At 39.4% G+C, this 16,963-nt stretch overlaps 1 protein-coding gene and 2 non-coding genes across 4 annotated transcripts in view; 2 read left to right on the top strand and 1 right to left on the bottom strand.

The window, feature by feature from the left end:
• Positions 1-16,963, top strand: part of Tcs4 (Threonyl-carbamoyl synthesis 4) — a 92,692-nt gene that overhangs the window by 3,552 nt on the left and 72,177 nt on the right. For both annotated transcript variants that reach the window (XM_067149283.2, XM_067149284.2), the window contains exon 2: positions 11,184-11,317. In XM_067149283.2, the coding sequence (XP_067005384.1) occupies positions 11,184-11,317 (134 nt within the window). The remainder of the gene's footprint in view (positions 1-11,183; positions 11,318-16,963) is intronic.
• TRNAS-CGA (transfer RNA serine (anticodon CGA)) lies at positions 13,778-13,854 on the bottom strand. The gene has a single exon. It is a non-coding gene; the product is annotated as a tRNA-Ser (tRNA).
• Positions 14,159-14,235, top strand: TRNAL-CAA (transfer RNA leucine (anticodon CAA)). The gene has a single exon. It is a non-coding gene; the product is annotated as a tRNA-Leu (tRNA).

Here is a 16,963-nt window from a genome sequence, read left to right on the forward strand (position 1 = left end):
TAATCACTACTGATCTGCATTTAGGGCAGTTGCCCAGGTGGCAGATTCCCTATCTGTTGTTTTCCTAGCCTTTCATTAAAATGAAATAACGGAAATTGGGAATTTATTGAACATCTCCCTTGGTAACTTATTCCAATCCCTAACTCCCCTTCCTATAAACAAATATTTGCCCCAATTTGTCCTCTTGAATTCCAGCTTTATCTTCATATTGTGATACTTTCCTACTCTTAAAGATACCACTCAAACTTATTCGTCTACGGATGTCATTCCACACCACCTCTCCACTGACAGCTTGGAACATACCATACAATTACAAGTAACAACTCTCATTATTGTTCTGTATTGAAGATGACGTTAGGCATAAAATTTCAAGGATGTAGATTCAAACCACATTAAACATGAAAAGTATTGAATAGGTGGTTTTTATTAAATTATCTTTGAAATTCTATGCCTAACATACCACTTAGTCAAGCAGCTCGTCTCCTTTCTCCCAAGTTTTCCAGCCCAAACTTGCAACATTTTTGTAACGCTACTCTTTTGTCGGAAATCACCCAGAACAAATCAAGCTGCTTTTCTTTTTTTTTTTTCCAGTTCTTGAATTAAGTAATCCTGGTGAGGGTCCCACACACTGGAACCATACTCTGTTTGGGGTCTTACCAGAGACTTATATGCCCTCTCCTTTACATCCTTACTACAACCCCTAAATACCCTCATAACCATGTGCAGAGATCCGTACCCTTTATTTACAATCATATTTATGTGATTGCCCCAATGAAGATCTTTCCTTATATTAACACCTACGTACTTACAATCATTCCCAAAGGAACTTTACCCCATCAACACAGTAATTAAGTTGAGAGGACTTTTCGTATTTGTGAAACTCACAGCCTGATTTTTAACCCCGTTTATCATCATACCATTGCTACTGTCCATCTCACAACATTATCGAGGTCATTGTGCAATTGCTCACAATCTTGTAACTTATTTATTACTCTGTACAGAATAACATCATCTGCAATAAGCCTTATCTATGATTCCACTTCTTAACACATATCATTGATATAATAAGACCGAGCTCGATAACTGCAGTCGCTTAAGTGCGGCCAGTATCCAGTAATCGGGAGATCGTGGGTTCGAGCCCTGAAGATGGTTTTCCGTGGTTTCCCATTTTCACACCAGGCAAATGCCGGGGCTGTACCTTAATTAAGGCCACGGCCGCTTCCTTCCATTTCCTAGCAAAAAAAAAAAAAAAAAAAAAAAAGATATATATAAGAAAACATGTCCAATAATACTGCCTTGAGGAATTCCCCTCTTAATTATTACAGGGACAGATAAAGCTTTGCCTACTCTAATTCTCTGAGTTCTATTTTCTAGAAATATTCCCACCCATTCAGTCACTCTTTTGTCTATTCCAAATGCACTCGTTTTTGCCAGTAGTGTCCCATAATCTACCCTATCAAATGCCTTAAAGTACGTGCAACTTTTAGTGATACCTAGTGTTACGGGGGTGAGTAGTAAGGAGGGAGCTTTCCTGGTGTGGTAATACTGCCAACTGAATGGAAATGAAATCTGAATTGATCCATAGTGTGATCCATTGATATGAATTTTCTAAACCTTTGTTACCTTAAGCTAACAACTGTGTCGCACACACATTATATAACATTTCTCGATGCGAATCTTGTTCGTAGCATGAATTCTATAGTTTGGCTTTGCTGTGTCAAACAACAACAGTACTAGTACGTAAAGTGTATACCAGATGTCTCGCAGCGATGCATACGCGATTCATAGTTTGTCTTGATTGATAAATTTCATTTTTTATTCCGTATTGATAGTCACCATATGTCGTAAATGAAAGAGAAGTTCCACCTAATCAATACTATTTTATTGTCACATGTAGGACCGGTTTCGACCTCTCAAAAGGTCATCCTCAGCAACACTAGAATTGCATTTACATATTATGCCTCATATTGAGAGCTAATGACATACTCTAGAATTCAACGATTTTAAAGTGGTTATACCCATTTTGTAATTGTATAATATTGAATTCTCAACATGGATATAACCACTTTAAAATTGTTGAATTCTAGAGTATGTCATTAGCTCTCAATATGAGGCATAATATGTAAATGCAATTCTAGTGTAGCTGAGGATGACCTTTTGAGAGGTCGAAACCGGTCCTACATGTGACAATAAAATAGTATTGATCAGGTGGAACTTCTCTTTCATTTATGACTTATTCATAGTTTGTGTTTCAAAGGTTGCCAATACGAATCTCGAAGATAACCGAGGTCTACCGATTCAGCACAAGGGAGTCCAATAAAAGTTGTGCGTACTATAGATAGAAGTAAGTATAAATAACCACCTAATCGATACTTTATTAATGCCTCAGGCAAAATTGAATAAAATTAAAACTTACAGGACATGTTTCGACCACTTAGTGGTCCTCTTCAGCTGTATAAATAAAGAACTGAAAAGAAAAACATTGACAATAAGCACAAATAAAAGTTCTTTGGAGACTCCTTGTAATACTATAGATAGGTCAATTGCGATACAGTCCATTTGACTTCCTGAATATGTCTTGCTGGAATCCTACAAGCTGAGCTTCAGTCCAATAACATTTCCTAAACCCAAACTGCCTTCTGTCAAACCAGTTATTAATTTTGCAAACCTGTCTAATATAATCAGAAAGAATGCTTTCCCAAAGCTTACATACAATGCCTGTCAAACTGACTGGCCTGTAATTTTCAGCTTTTGTCTATCACCCTTTCCTTTATACACAGGGGCTACTATAGCAACTCTCCATTCGTTTGGTATAGCTCCTCCGACCAAACAATAATCAAATAAGTATTTCAGATATGGTACTATATCCCAACCCATTGTCTTTTGTATATCCCCAGAAATCTTATCAATTCCAGCTGCTTTTCTATTTTTCAACTTTTGTATCTTATTGTAAATGTCATTGTTATCATATGTAAATTTTAATACTTCTTTAGCCTTAGTTTCCTCCTCTATCTGGACATTATCCTTGTAACCAACAATCTTTACATACTGCTGACTGAATACTTCTGCCTTTTGAAGATCCTCACATACACACTCCCCTTGTTCATTAATTATTCCTGGAATGTCCTTGGAACCTGTTTCTGCCTTAAAATACCTACACATACCCTTCCACTTTTCACTAAAATTTGTATGACTGCCAATTATGCTTTCCATCATGTTATTCTTAGCTGCCTTCTTCGCTAGATTCAATTTTCTAGTAAGTTCCTTCAATTTCTCCTTACTTTCACAGCCATTTCTAACTCTATTTCTTTCCAGTCTGCACCTCCTTCTTAGTCTCTTTATTTCTCTATTATAATAAGGTGGGTCTATACCATTCCTTACCTCCGTTAAAGGTACAAACCTGTTTTCGCATTCCTCAACAATTTCTTTAAACCCATCCCAGAGTGTATTTACATTTTTATTTACCGTTTTTCACCGATCATAGTTACTTTTTAGAAACTGCCTCATGCCTGCTTTATCTGCCATATGGTACTGCCTAATAGTCCTACTTTTAAGACCTTCCTTTCTATCACATTTATTTTTAACTACCATAAAAACAGCTTCATGATCACTAATACCATCTATTACTTCAGTTTCTCTATAGAGCTCTTCTGGTTTTATCAGCACCACATCCAGGATATTTTTCCCTCTGGTTGGTTCCATCACTTTCTGAATCAGCTGTCCTTCTCATATTAACTTATTTGCCATTTGTTGGTCATGCTTCCTGCCGTTTGCATTTCCTTCCCAAATGACATCTTGTAAATTCAGATCTCCCGCTACAATCACATTTCTTTCCTTGTCGTTTCCTACATAGCTGATTATCTTATCAAATAATTCTGAATCCATGTCAGTGCTACCCTTTCCCGGTCTGTACACTCCAAATATATCAAGTTGCCTATTATCTTTAGAAATGAGCCTTACACCTAGAATTTCATGTGTCTCATCTTTAACTTTTTCGTAGCTTACAAATTCTTCTTTCACCAGAATGAATACTCCCCCTCCCACCATTCCTATCCTATCTCTACGATACACACTCCAGTTCCGTGAGAAAATTTCTGCATCCATTATATCATTTCTCACCCATGATTCAACTCCTATTACAATATCTGGTAAATATATATCTATTAAATTACTCAATTTTATTCCTTTCTCTACACCACGAACCTACTATGCTGGCGTAGCAGGGGGAGAGGTGATACTCCCAGGTGGAGGATAGGGGGGCCTAACCGGCTCGCCCGCGGACTTGAGGGAAATAAAATACCTCTCGCGGACCAAACACACTACCCCCTGCGGGTGGGGGACGCAGATGTAGAATACACCCGCAGTATCCCCTGCCTGTCGTAAGAGGCGACTACAAGGGGCGACCAAGGGATGATTCAATTAGAACCATGAAACTACTCCTGATTCGTACCATCATGCGGGGAACACCATGGGTTACATGTACTTGCGAGTATTATCATTAAATTGGTACAAAATAGGTTTGTGATTAGTTGCAGTAAAAAGCCTGGCCTGGTGGATTCCAGTACCCGTTCGTTGTACTCATGTGAGCAACACCGCGGGTCTGGGCGTAGCCTGTGAGTTGTACTGCTATATGTGTGGCACCGTGGGTCAGCGTTGCCTGTGATTGGTACCCACTATGTGAGGAACACCATGGGAATACCGGCGCCCGTGACTAGTACACCTAGGTGAGGAACCTTTCCGGTTTGCGTTGGCTATGTGTGGCGCCATTGTGTGAGCAACACCATAGGTCTGCGTTCCCTGTACGAATTGCAATACTTGTGAGTAGTACCATCTTGTGTGGACCACCGTGAGTCTTCGCTAGTTTTGATCAGTACCCCAAAAAGACAAATACCATGGTTCTACTTTACTCGCAACATGTACTATTCTGTGGGGCCTTAGACGTGAATTTAGCACCAGACATTAAGCATCATTGTGCTTAATAAATGGCCCCTTGGTCAGTAATACTCTAATTAACTACGTTCTTTTTGAGTCTGATCCACTGTTTTTGTTTGTTTGTTTGTTTTTGTTGTTTTGTAGGCTTCATGTCCATCCATTCATTCTTCATGACATTTTTTATTTTATTTTGGCCAGTGGATGAATTTGAATTTTTTGTTATTTCATTTCGTACCATTAGGGGCCGATGACCTCGATGTTAGGCCCCTTTAAACAACAAGCATCATCATCATCATCCTTTCTTTACAATACTTCTACAGTTTAACACTAACAATTTTATGTCATCCCTACTTAATTTCCAGTTCCCTGTTCCCTTATCACCGCTCCCTAGGCCACCCCGTTTCCCTGAATGTACCTCCCTATTACCCTTCCAAACAAATTTCCTAACTTATACGTACTACTGCGGTTTAAGTGAAGGCCATCCAGCGCAGATCCCTATCTCCTACCCACCCATTAGGATCTAGAAATTTCACTCCCAGTTTCCCACATATCCACTCCATAGTCTCATTTAAATCCCCAATCACCCTCTAGTCAGTATCCCTCCTACACAGTATTCCACTAATAACAATCTCCGCTTTCTTAAACTTCACCCGTGCTGTATTTACCAGATCCCACACATCTCCAACTATGTTGGTACTTATATCAGCTTGCCTTACGTTGTTGGTACCAACGTGAAACACTACCACCTTCTCCTTCCCTTCCTCCCTCTCTTCTACTTTCCTCAACATCTGCCTCAACCTAATTCCTGGATAACATTCTAGCCTGATTCCCTTTCCTCCACACACTTTCCCCACGTGTCTAACGATGGAATCCCCCATGACTAGAGCCTCAACCCTACCCACCTCATTTGATCCCCTCCCCTCCTGGTCAGCCCTATCTTTCCTGATAGCTGCAGAAGCTACTTCCTCCTCCCTTTTCTCCTTACCATGACCCTGTTCCACTTGTCTTTTCCTATCCTCTACTCTACATTTCCCTTTCCTTCCTTTTCCCTTCCTCCTACTTCCACACATCTCAGCAACAGTTCCTTGTCCCTCATCTTCCCTCTGCTGTTCTACCTGGAGTGACTCGTACCGATTTCGCACAGACACCTGTCCTGAATTCTGATCCTGAATAAAGCTCTTAGCCTGCAATCTCCTTCCCCTTAGAACATTAGACCACCTGTCTTCTACAACTCCCCCCTTTCCTTCCCCTCCCTCTTGTACACCTACTGTAACTTGTACATTGTTTGAGGGAGTCCTATCTTCCTTCCTATCTTCTGTGAGAATCCTAATTATCTCCCTCAAACTCTCCAACTCTTCCCTCATACCCCTTAATGCTTCGCCACACGCACAGTTCATACACTCACGCTATGACTACACTACAATACTACTCTATTTTTTATCCTACAACCCCTAACAGGATAAAAACTGCTGTTAATTACTGAATATCTAAAGGAATACACAAGAACTACACAATTCCAAACTGCAATTAAGCCTATCCTAATTACAAGAACAGAATTTTAGTAAGAGTTTCTACGGATACCTCTACTACACCAGTACTACACAAATATTTTACAATATTAAAATAAGCACACTAAATTCTGATAGGATATTAGGCTACTCATATACTACTGTACAGTACACAACAGTAATTTTTAAACTACTTTCAGACTTATCCTAGTTACAATACTGGTAACGTATGTCACTACTAAGCACAAACAGAAATGAAATTTGCAAGATCTACTGTACTCAAAGATTACCAACAAAGCTAAATGCTTAGACAAATTATTATTAGAACTACGCTCTAATAGATACACACGAAAGATAACACACGAATATAGCAGGCAAGATACGGCACTGTCTAAATATACTGTATCTACACTACAATGTATCTACACTACAATTTTCAGCTGAAGTGTGGTTATATGAACTTTTACCGCTGGTGGATTAGTATTATTTTCCCTACTACGCGGGACGGAGAATAAAAATGTCCTTAAATGCTGAGAATAAGAGGTTGTCTACTATAATTTCTGTCAAAACCACGCTGGGGGCTTGAAATGCAATATTATTGGGATATAGGAATTTGATTATTAACTTTTACTCGATGAATAAACGAAGGTGGAAAGTACAAAGTATGCAGGGAACTAAGACTACAAATTATGGGAATAATGAATCAGCTGACTTTGTATTTATTTACACAACTATCATGTGCATGTAGCAACAATCGTCAACAATCCAAAAAACTGTTAAGTACCGTAATTATCCAGTGAAATTACTGTGAATTCTCTTTAACGTCTCTTTAAATAGATGTTTACAGGCTTATCGTGTTATTTAATGTAATAAATTATTACCTTCGTGATAGTTTGAACGGATATCTGTACAAAATATTGGAAAAGTAGCACCGGAAATTTCAATGAGTTACAACTCCTTATGATAATCTGCCTTTGTAAGTAGGCTATTATTCCAAAGAACCTACAGATATTTAAAAATATTGTTTTAAAAGTTAATATTATTACCTAAAGTATTTCCTAAACCGTTTCAAAATAAAGTACACCTAGCTAGCCTACTTAACCTAGAAAACGTAATCTACTGAACACCAATTGAATTACTTGTTATAAAATTCAAATAAATAATACTACTCCCAATTTCTACCAACAAGCACTAAACACCAATATATAAATAGCACTAAATGGAACACGCACACACAAAATTTAAATAATTTTAATAGGTTTTAACTACTTTTTCACTACAATAATGCAAGAGCTCTCTCAACAGCCAACCGTTCACAAGCGCATCCAACAATGCAATTCACTTCATGCACGAATGGTAGGAATATGTACTGACAATGAACCAATTTATTTAGCTACTGATCATATATGCTCAGTCAAGCAACCTCTTCTCTTCCCTTCCCGCCTCTCTTCTGCATTCCACTAGTATACTAGCTGTCAATCAACTTGCAATGTCCGACTCGACTGAACGGTCAGCGTTACTCGCCGGCAGTTCAGAGGGTCCCACATTTGATTTCCGGCCGGGTTGGGGATTTTAAACTTAATTGGTTTAGTCCAATGGCACGGGGGCTGGGTGTATGTGTTGTCTTCATCATCATTTCATCCTCATCACGACGTGCAGGTCGCCTACGGGCGTCAAATAGAAAGATCTGCACCTGGCGAGCCGAACCCGTTCTGGGATATCCCGGCACTAAAAACCATCCGACATTTCATTTCAACTTGCAATAGGCCTGCCAGCAGGCTTTGCCTTATTTTCAAGTGCCAAATTGATTTGAAGTAGTTATAAAACCTGTACTGCAGCAATGACTGACAACAGTCACGAACAATGAAACTGAAGCATCTCATGTTCCTCCAGAATTAAGACTTCTTGCTTGCAATAATCTGTATGCAAATTACAAGATTCTAACTCAGGTGCTTAAGATGTAATGAATGACTGGTGCTGGCGATAACCTGGTGTTCTGTATTTTACTGATGGAGGTTACGATAATTTCTTTTTCTTCTTTTTCTTTTTTACCTTGTTTTACCTTGTTTTACCCTCTAGATTCATTTGGCGCTTACGATACTTTGCCAGTATGTGTAGTGGAGTCCGATTGACATGTAAACATAATAATCTCAATTTTGACAAAAATGATGATTATGATACTTTGCCTTTCCAGGGACGATATGGAATGTCATTAGTAGACGAATAAGCTTGAGTAAAGCTTTTTAAGGTAGGAAAGGTGATAATATGAAGATAAAGTTTGAATTCCAGGGGACAAATTAGGGCAAATTTTCATTTAAAAAGAATTAGGGATTGGAATAATTCATCAAGGGAAATGTTTGATAAGTTTTCAAGTTCTTTGAAATCATTAAAGGAAAAACTAGATAAACAATTGACACTGAATCTGCCACCTGGACAACAGCCCTAAATGCAGAACGGTGATGATTGATTGATTGATTAGTCGGTCGGTTTCACATTGAACAAGCTGCCAAGTTTTACCAAAGTTTGAGACAAGTTGTATGGAACAAGGATGTGCTAATGAAATGCAAGGAGGTTCCCTACAAGACATATTTTGCATTGATACTGACATATGCTTCAGCAGCCTGGAAATTGTCTGTGGGAAGCAAGAGTAGGATCCAAACAATTTAAATTTGGATCCTACTGTAGGAAGCATCACAGGAAAAACCAGAGACAGGGTATGCCATGAATTGACAAGACAGGGAGGTGATGTTGGGAGATTGCAGTACAGGATTGGTTCAGAGAAGCCGAAGTGATTTGGACACATAATGAGAATGCCAGAAACCGAGTGAGTGTGCTACGTAGTTCAAGACATGCAGCTGTAAACTTACATTGGGGAGATTATCATCATTTGGGTATCCCTCCAGCGGGCTGGGTAGGACCTTTGTGGATGATATGCCTTCAATGGTTCCTGTCATTATAGAGTTCCTCTCCTTTCACCTTCTGCAGTGTTGTTCCTTTCTCGATAAGGTCTGCATTTATTTGGTCGAGCCACTTTCTTTTGGGACGTCCAACAGGTCTTCTTCCAGGTACTGCCATTTCCAAGTATTGTCTGGGGGTTTCTAGTCCCTTCCATCCTTTGTACTGTGACCGTTCACCATCATGCCATGGACATGTTAGGAGGTCTGGCTAATTATATATGCCGTTTTCCGCAACATCCTGTGACATATAATGCAGTAGTTAGCATTCTGTATGTCGAACCGGGGTATGATCCGCGACATGCCAGTCCGGAGGGAGCAGTTTCCTACGCTGTAACGAGAAGAGGACAGCGCAGTATGGCTAAACCTTGGCCCATCGTACAAGTCGCTTGCATGTCATTTCTAATGCACTCATTTCTAATTCTGTCTCTTCTTGTTTTTTGCATAACATTTCAGTTCACATATTTGCAGTTTGCTGATATCTCTTTTCAGTAACACACAGGTCTCCAACCCATAGGTCATGATTGACAGGAGGTAAGATTTGAACATTGTTTGTTTAGCTTTTACGGGAACTGCTTTGTCCCACACTAGATTTCGTACCTGATATAAGAACATGGAACCATTTGTCACTCTGTTCTGGATTTCCAGTTTAGCCCTCCCCTGGTTTGATACAGTACTTCCAAGTTAGCTGAAGCTTTGTACACATTCAATTCTCTCTCCATGAAGTTTGAGGTGACATTCGCTGGGTGTTCTACTCTGTTTCATTGCTACTGTTTTCTTCTTACTCACAGTTAACTTCTATTCCTTAAATTTGTTGACCCAGCAATCTAATTTCCTTTGGACTTCTTGGTCTGTTTCTCCCCAAATGGCAACATCATCTGCAAACACTAATGCATTAAAATCTCCAGGTTCTGCAGCTTTAATTTCTTTAATGATTACATCCATGAGTGCAAGGAAAAGTAGTGGAGATAGTGCACTGCCTTGTTATACACCTCTCTTTGTTTGAAACCATTCAGATCTACAATACCATTCCCTATTTGTACACTACTTTCACAGTTTTCATATAGCAGTTGGATCTTACGAATTAGAGAACTTGGAGCCATTAGTTTATGCAGACATTACCATATTTTGCTCCTTGGAACACTGTCATAGGTTTTTTTCTACATCTAAGAACACTACTATCCAATCTTTCCCTTTTACCCAGTACTTTTCCATCAGTTGTCTAACTGCAAAATTTAGGTCTATTGTTCCTCTGTTGCCTCTGAAGCCGCGTTCTTCAGTTTGATGTTCTATCCTTGTCTTAATCTCTTTGCTATGATCTTTTCTAAAATCTTGAGGCAGTGTGGTAGCAGGGTTCATAGCGGGTTCAGCAACCCTGAAGATTGTTGTCTATGACTTCCCATTTTCACACCAGGCAAATGCCGAGGCTATACCTTAAGTAAGGCCATGATCACTCCCCTCCCAGTTATAACCCTGTCATATCCCAATGTCACCATTAGACTTCTCTGAGATAGTGGGTTCGAACCCCACTGTCGGCAGCCCTGAAGATGGTTTTCCATGGTTCCCCATGGTTTCCCATTTTCACACCAGGCAAATGCCAGGGTTGTACCTTAATTAAGGCCATGTACGCTTCCTTACCACTCCTAGCCCTTTCCTATCGCATCGTCGCCATAAGACCTATCTGTGTCGGTGCGACGTAAAGCAGCTAGCAAAAAAAAACTTCTCCGAGTCAGTGCAATATAAAAATTGTGGGTTCTTCTGTGTGTTAGTGTGGATGATCGTGTTTCAGGTACGGTGGTATCATTCCTCCAGTTGCTAAAAACTTACATCGAAAACATATCGACAGAGTTGTTAAAGATGCTGTTGCTGCTGCCAACATAGATGTGTCTGAAGTGGATGCCATAGCCACAACTGTTAAACCTGGTGAGTTCTTATTTGAAGAGCAGCAGTAGTAGTATTATCAAGAAAAGTAGACACTTTCAGTGGTGTCTATCAATATTTCTAGGAAAAATGCAATATCTTCGTGAAAAAATTATACAAAAGGAGATAAACCAAGTAAGAAAATGTTGTTTTACTGTCTCTTGCAGGGTAAACTGCTGTTATGCCTTGTGCAGAAATGCTTTATTGTTTATGTTTTGCTGTTCTTCCAGTAAGCTTTGTCAAGGTCAAGCCCTATATACTGTTACTGATAATACTAACTTCAGTCCTGGATTCAGCATGCCTGAAATATTTGAACATTATGCAATGATCGGAAAGTTTAAATTCGCAGGCTAGTGATTTGTTTTCCAGATCCTTTCTGTTGCGTTACTTTCCATGCCTTTGCTCTGGGTACACTATTGTCAGCGTTTTCCAAGTCAAGGAATATCGTCACCATATCTGTTCTATATTCCCAATGTTTTTCCATTAACTACCTGTGGATTATCGAGCAAAAACCTGGCCGATGTCAAGAAAATGGGCCGACAAACAGGATGTAGCAGAGATGAGATGAGAATGCTGAGCTTTCTAGCAGGATGTTCAGGGCTGGATAAAGTAGGAAATGAGGTAGCAAGAGGAAGGCTGAAAGTGATTCAATTGTCTGAAAAAAGTCAAGGAAGCTGGACTCAGATGGTATGGGTATGTCAAAGGGACCAGAAATACATAGGAAAGAGGATGCTGGAAATATAGCCAGCGGGAAAGAGGAATTGAGGGCGTCCCAGAATATGATGGGTGTACAGTATTCAAGACAGCATGAAACTATGCAGATTTGTGGAGGAGATGGTACAAGATAGTAGGCCCTTATGGAAGAACAAAATATGCATCAGTAACCCCACCTAGATGGACTAATAAATTATGCTGAAAAACAAGAAGATAGACAATTTTGTGTACATTTCTTTCAAAGCTCTAAACGTTTGCTAGGGAATTATGCTTTTACATGTTAAGGGAGCATTTTGATTATGCACCTCGGGGTGCTTGCCTGTTGAGAACACGATATGGCTGGGTCGTCAATAGTGAGAAATTGTATTTATAATATTATCTGTTAGTGTTGCGAGTCCAACCATCACTGTGGTTTTTCACTCTGTGAGAGAAAATTTGTTGAGACAAAAAAGGTGGGAGGGGGACATGCAATGAAAGAAACTGTAGAGCAAGTCAATGAAGTGTGCTTCTGCGATGCATAAAAGATAATACTCAGAGAATAAAGAATGTTCCCTGGCTGTGGTCTTGGACTTAGTAATTAATATAGAGACTGAGGAGAGAAATGATTGTTTATTGTTTATTATGTTTTCCCATTTTCACACCAGGCAAATGCTGGGGCTGTACCTTAATTAAGGCCATGGCTGCTTCCTTCCAAATCCTAGCCTTTTCCTATCCCATCTGTGCCGGTGCAAGCCACTAGCAAAAAAATGTATTATGTTTACTATTATTGTTCAAATCCAATTTCTAATTAAGTTTGTTTCATTACGAGTGAAACTTTACTTTTTTTTTTTTATAATTGGCTTTACGTTGCACTGACACAGATAGGTCTTATGGTACAGAAAAGGGTTAGGAATGGGAACGAAGCACCCTTTGCCTTAATTAAAGTTACAGCCCCAGCATTTGCCTGGTGTGAAGATGGGAAACCATGGGAAATCATCTTCAGGACTGCCGATTGTGGAGTCTGAACCCAGTATCTCCTGAATGCAAGGCTCACCACTGTGTGCCCCTAACCACATGGCCAACTTGCTCAGTGCAAGTGGAAAGATTGGCACTGCTACTTATTATGTATTTATATATTAAATTGTTAATATGTGTCTGCCGTACCTCCGCACCCTCCATGCCGTGACAAGTAATTCATCACAATTCCTTAGTTTTCAGAGTTGAAATAAGGCCATTAGTTCACATACAATCTCTTGATCTGTACCAAGATCATTTTATATTTTTTGGCATTAGGCGAAGCAAGTTGTTTTGCTTACAGATTGTACAGATAATATTAATTATCCTCCTAGTCAATACTTAATATTACATCCAATTAAGATGAAAGTTCAGACAGATGTGTTTCGACCTAACATAGGGTCATCCTCAGTAAAATATATATAATAAACTAGAAAGCATTAGACACACAATATAAGGTGGTTGTTTAAAAAAGGTTTCCCTGAAAAAACATGATGAAAAATTAAAAATATGAGGTGGAGGTTGTTAACACACTTTTTGAGCTGCAGTTCTTTTTGTTGAAAATATTCTTGTTGTCCACTGATGCAGTTCAAATGTATTTGTACACTGTTGCCTTAATTATTGTGTTCACTCATATGATAGTCAATTAAATCAACATTGTACAGATACAACCGAAACAGACTTTCATCATATTAGGTCGTGTTACGTACATGTAGTACGTGTTGAAGAGATGTTCAGTACAGAACAAAAATGGCCAGCCGGACACCAGTGGGATCCGAACCCACAACCTCCCGATTTCGCGTCGGTTGCTCTACCAATTGAGCTATGGTGGCCTAGGCCATCTTTGTTCTGTTTGAAAGGATCTGAGCTACAGGTCTGGCACTGCTGCTAGCACACTGTAGAGTGCGTTTAAGTCGCCCGTTGTGGGGCATGTCAATGAATATTGAATTTTCACGACCGCATTGTAATCGAAACAGACTTTCAAAGTATTAGGTCATGTTACGTACATGTAGTACGTGTTGAAGAGATGTTAAGTACATGCCCCACAACGGGCAACTTAAACGCACTCTACAGTGTGCTAGCAGCAGTGCCAGACCTGTAGCTCAGATCCTTTCAAACAGAACAAAGATGGCCTAGGCCACCATAGCTCAATTGGTAGAGCAACCGACGCAAAATCGGGAGGTTGTGGGTTCGGATCCCACTGGTGTCTGGCTGGCCATTTTTGTTCTGTACTTAACATCTCTTCAACATGTACTACATGTACGTAACACGACCTAATACGTTGAAAGTCTGTTTCGATTACAATGCGGTCGTGAAAGTTCAATATTCAGTGTACAGATACATTTGAACTGCATCAGGGGATGAGATTATTTTCAATAAAAAGACCTCCAACTCAAAAATTATTTTATCGACCTTCACCTCATATTTTTAATTTTCATCGTGTTTTTTAAGGAAAAACCTTTTAACAAGCACTTCATATTGTTTTTCTAATGTTTTTTAGTTTATTATATATTTTACTGAGGATGACCTTATGTTGGGTCGAAACATGTCCCTCTGAAATTTCATCTTAATTGGATGTAATATTAAGTATTGACTAGGAGGATAATTAACACAATCTGTACAATTTGTAAGAAGTTCAACCATCGATATAGATTTAACATGAGATTTATAGTCTGTAATAAGCAAGTTGTGTTTGTAGGAATAAATTTGCATCATGGAGGTTGCGACTTATAACTCTACTGTCAATAGTCCTAAGGTGGTTTTTCATAGTTTCCCATTTACACACATAGCAAATGCTGGGGCTGTATCTTAATTATGGTCATGCCCATTTCCTTTCCACTCCTAAGCCCTTCCCTACCTCAGTGTTACCTAAATCATAAAGGTAAGTACAACATTAAACAACTAACAAAGAGATTGTTTTGATTATTGTTTACAGGGGCCTGGACCAATGAACTAGATGTTAGGCCTCTTAAAATAATAATAATAATAATAATAATAATAATAATAATAATAATAATAATAATAATAATAATAATAATAATAATAATAATAATCGTATGGCCTCAGCTACCGTGTGCAGACATTTCAATTTGACGCCATCTGGCTGTCTGCTCGTCAATTTCGACGTTCCGTTTTACTCTAGGCCCCCACTAGATGGCAGACCGAGTAAACCGAAACTCTCTTGGGCGTCTATGGCTGAGATTTAATGAATTTTGTCGGGTAAACACCAAATGTGTCACCAGAGATCTTTTACATGCCGACATCGTACGACATGGAGTGTCGGATGGACATTTTTCTGCCCTTTAAAAATCCGACTGCCTCTGCCGGGTTTGAACCCGCTATCTTGGGATCCGGAGGCCGACTCTCTACCGCTGATCCACAGAGGCAGCTTATAATAATAATAATAATAAATCATCAGGGGCCTAACATCTAGGTCATTGGCCCCTAACAAAAGGAATGTGTTTGTGGGATCCTGGCTGCGCTAGGCTGAAATTCAAATGTAGGCACTGAATTAGGTAAGTTATCCTCTTTTCTTCTTCTTCATCCATTCTCTTTTAAAGATTCTCTCTGGGTAGGGTAGTGTACCAAAGCCTTCCACCTTACTCGATCTTTCCACCATTCCTCTTATAGTACTTGATTGGTATTGACTCCTCTGTTTACAATACAGTCCACAACAGAGATCCTCCATCTCGTTCTGGGACGTCCCCTAGACCTCTTTCCATTCTCTATATCCATGAATGTTCTCTTTGGCATTCTCTCTCCTGGCATTCTCATCATGTGTCCAAACCATTTTAGCTTTGATATATCAATCTCTTCTTGAAGTTTACACACTCCCACGCTTCTCCTTATATCCTCATTTCGCATTCTATCTCGTCTTGTCTTTCCCTGTACGCTCCTCAAGAACCTCATTTCAGCTGCTTGAATCTTACTTTGGTTCCACTTAGTTAACTTCCAGGCTGCTGAAGCATAGGTCAGTATAGGTTTATACTAGGACGAGTGTAAAACCTTCTTGCACTTCATTGGCACATCTTTGTTCCATACAATGTCTCTCACACACTGGTAGAAACTTGCAGACTGCTGTATTCGTAAATCAATTTCTCCATCCAAATTTCCATCTTGTGATATCACATTGCCCAAATATTTAAAATTTTTCACTACTTCAAGAGGTTCATTTCCTATTTTTATCACTTCCCTGGATTTTCTGTTACCTATCGTCATGATCAAAGTCTTACTTTTTGCAGTACTAATCTTCATTCCAAAATTTTTCTCCTCATTCTATAAATCAGCTTGGTTCTGTACTTTCTCTTCATTATCTCCCCAAACTACAATGTCATCAGCAAAGTGCATAGACTTTATTTGCTTGTCCATCGTCTTCTCCTTGATATTGGGTCAAATGTGGACCTGCCTCTTCTGAATCCATATTGGTGTTCTGCCAATTTTCCCTCTACTCTGTCCCTTATTCTTCTATCCAAGATCTTTCAAGGATCTTAGCTGTATGAGGTATCAGTTTCACTCCTCTGTAATTTTCACACTGCTTCCTGTCTCCTTTCTTGAAAATTGGTCTAATGACCTCTTTTGTCCAGTCTTTTGGAAGAGTCTGTTCAACCACTGTAGATCAACTATTCTGCTGCTATTATCATTTCTATGGTGACCTTGTCAATTCCAGCTGCCTTGCCTCATTTAATTCTTTTAGTGGCCCACTCAATCTCTGCCATGGACACCTTGTTTTCCTTATCTTCCATCTGCACTAAATCTGGTTCTTTGATTTCTTCTTGTACCGAGGTATTTTGCACGCAGCTGTAGCATCTGTAGTCCAGAGGAGCGGCTGCAAAAGGCGTCTGTTCTCCATGTTAGGAGCGACCTAGAAGTTTTACTGGCTGTAGCTCTAAAATGCCTTTGGGAGTGGCGAACCCATTGTAATAAAAGCCTATATGATGACAC

The sequence above is a fragment of the Anabrus simplex genome, chromosome 6 (assembly GCF_040414725.1).
Source record: "Anabrus simplex isolate iqAnaSimp1 chromosome 6, ASM4041472v1, whole genome shotgun sequence".
Lineage (NCBI taxonomy): Eukaryota > Metazoa > Arthropoda > Insecta > Orthoptera > Tettigoniidae > Anabrus > Anabrus simplex.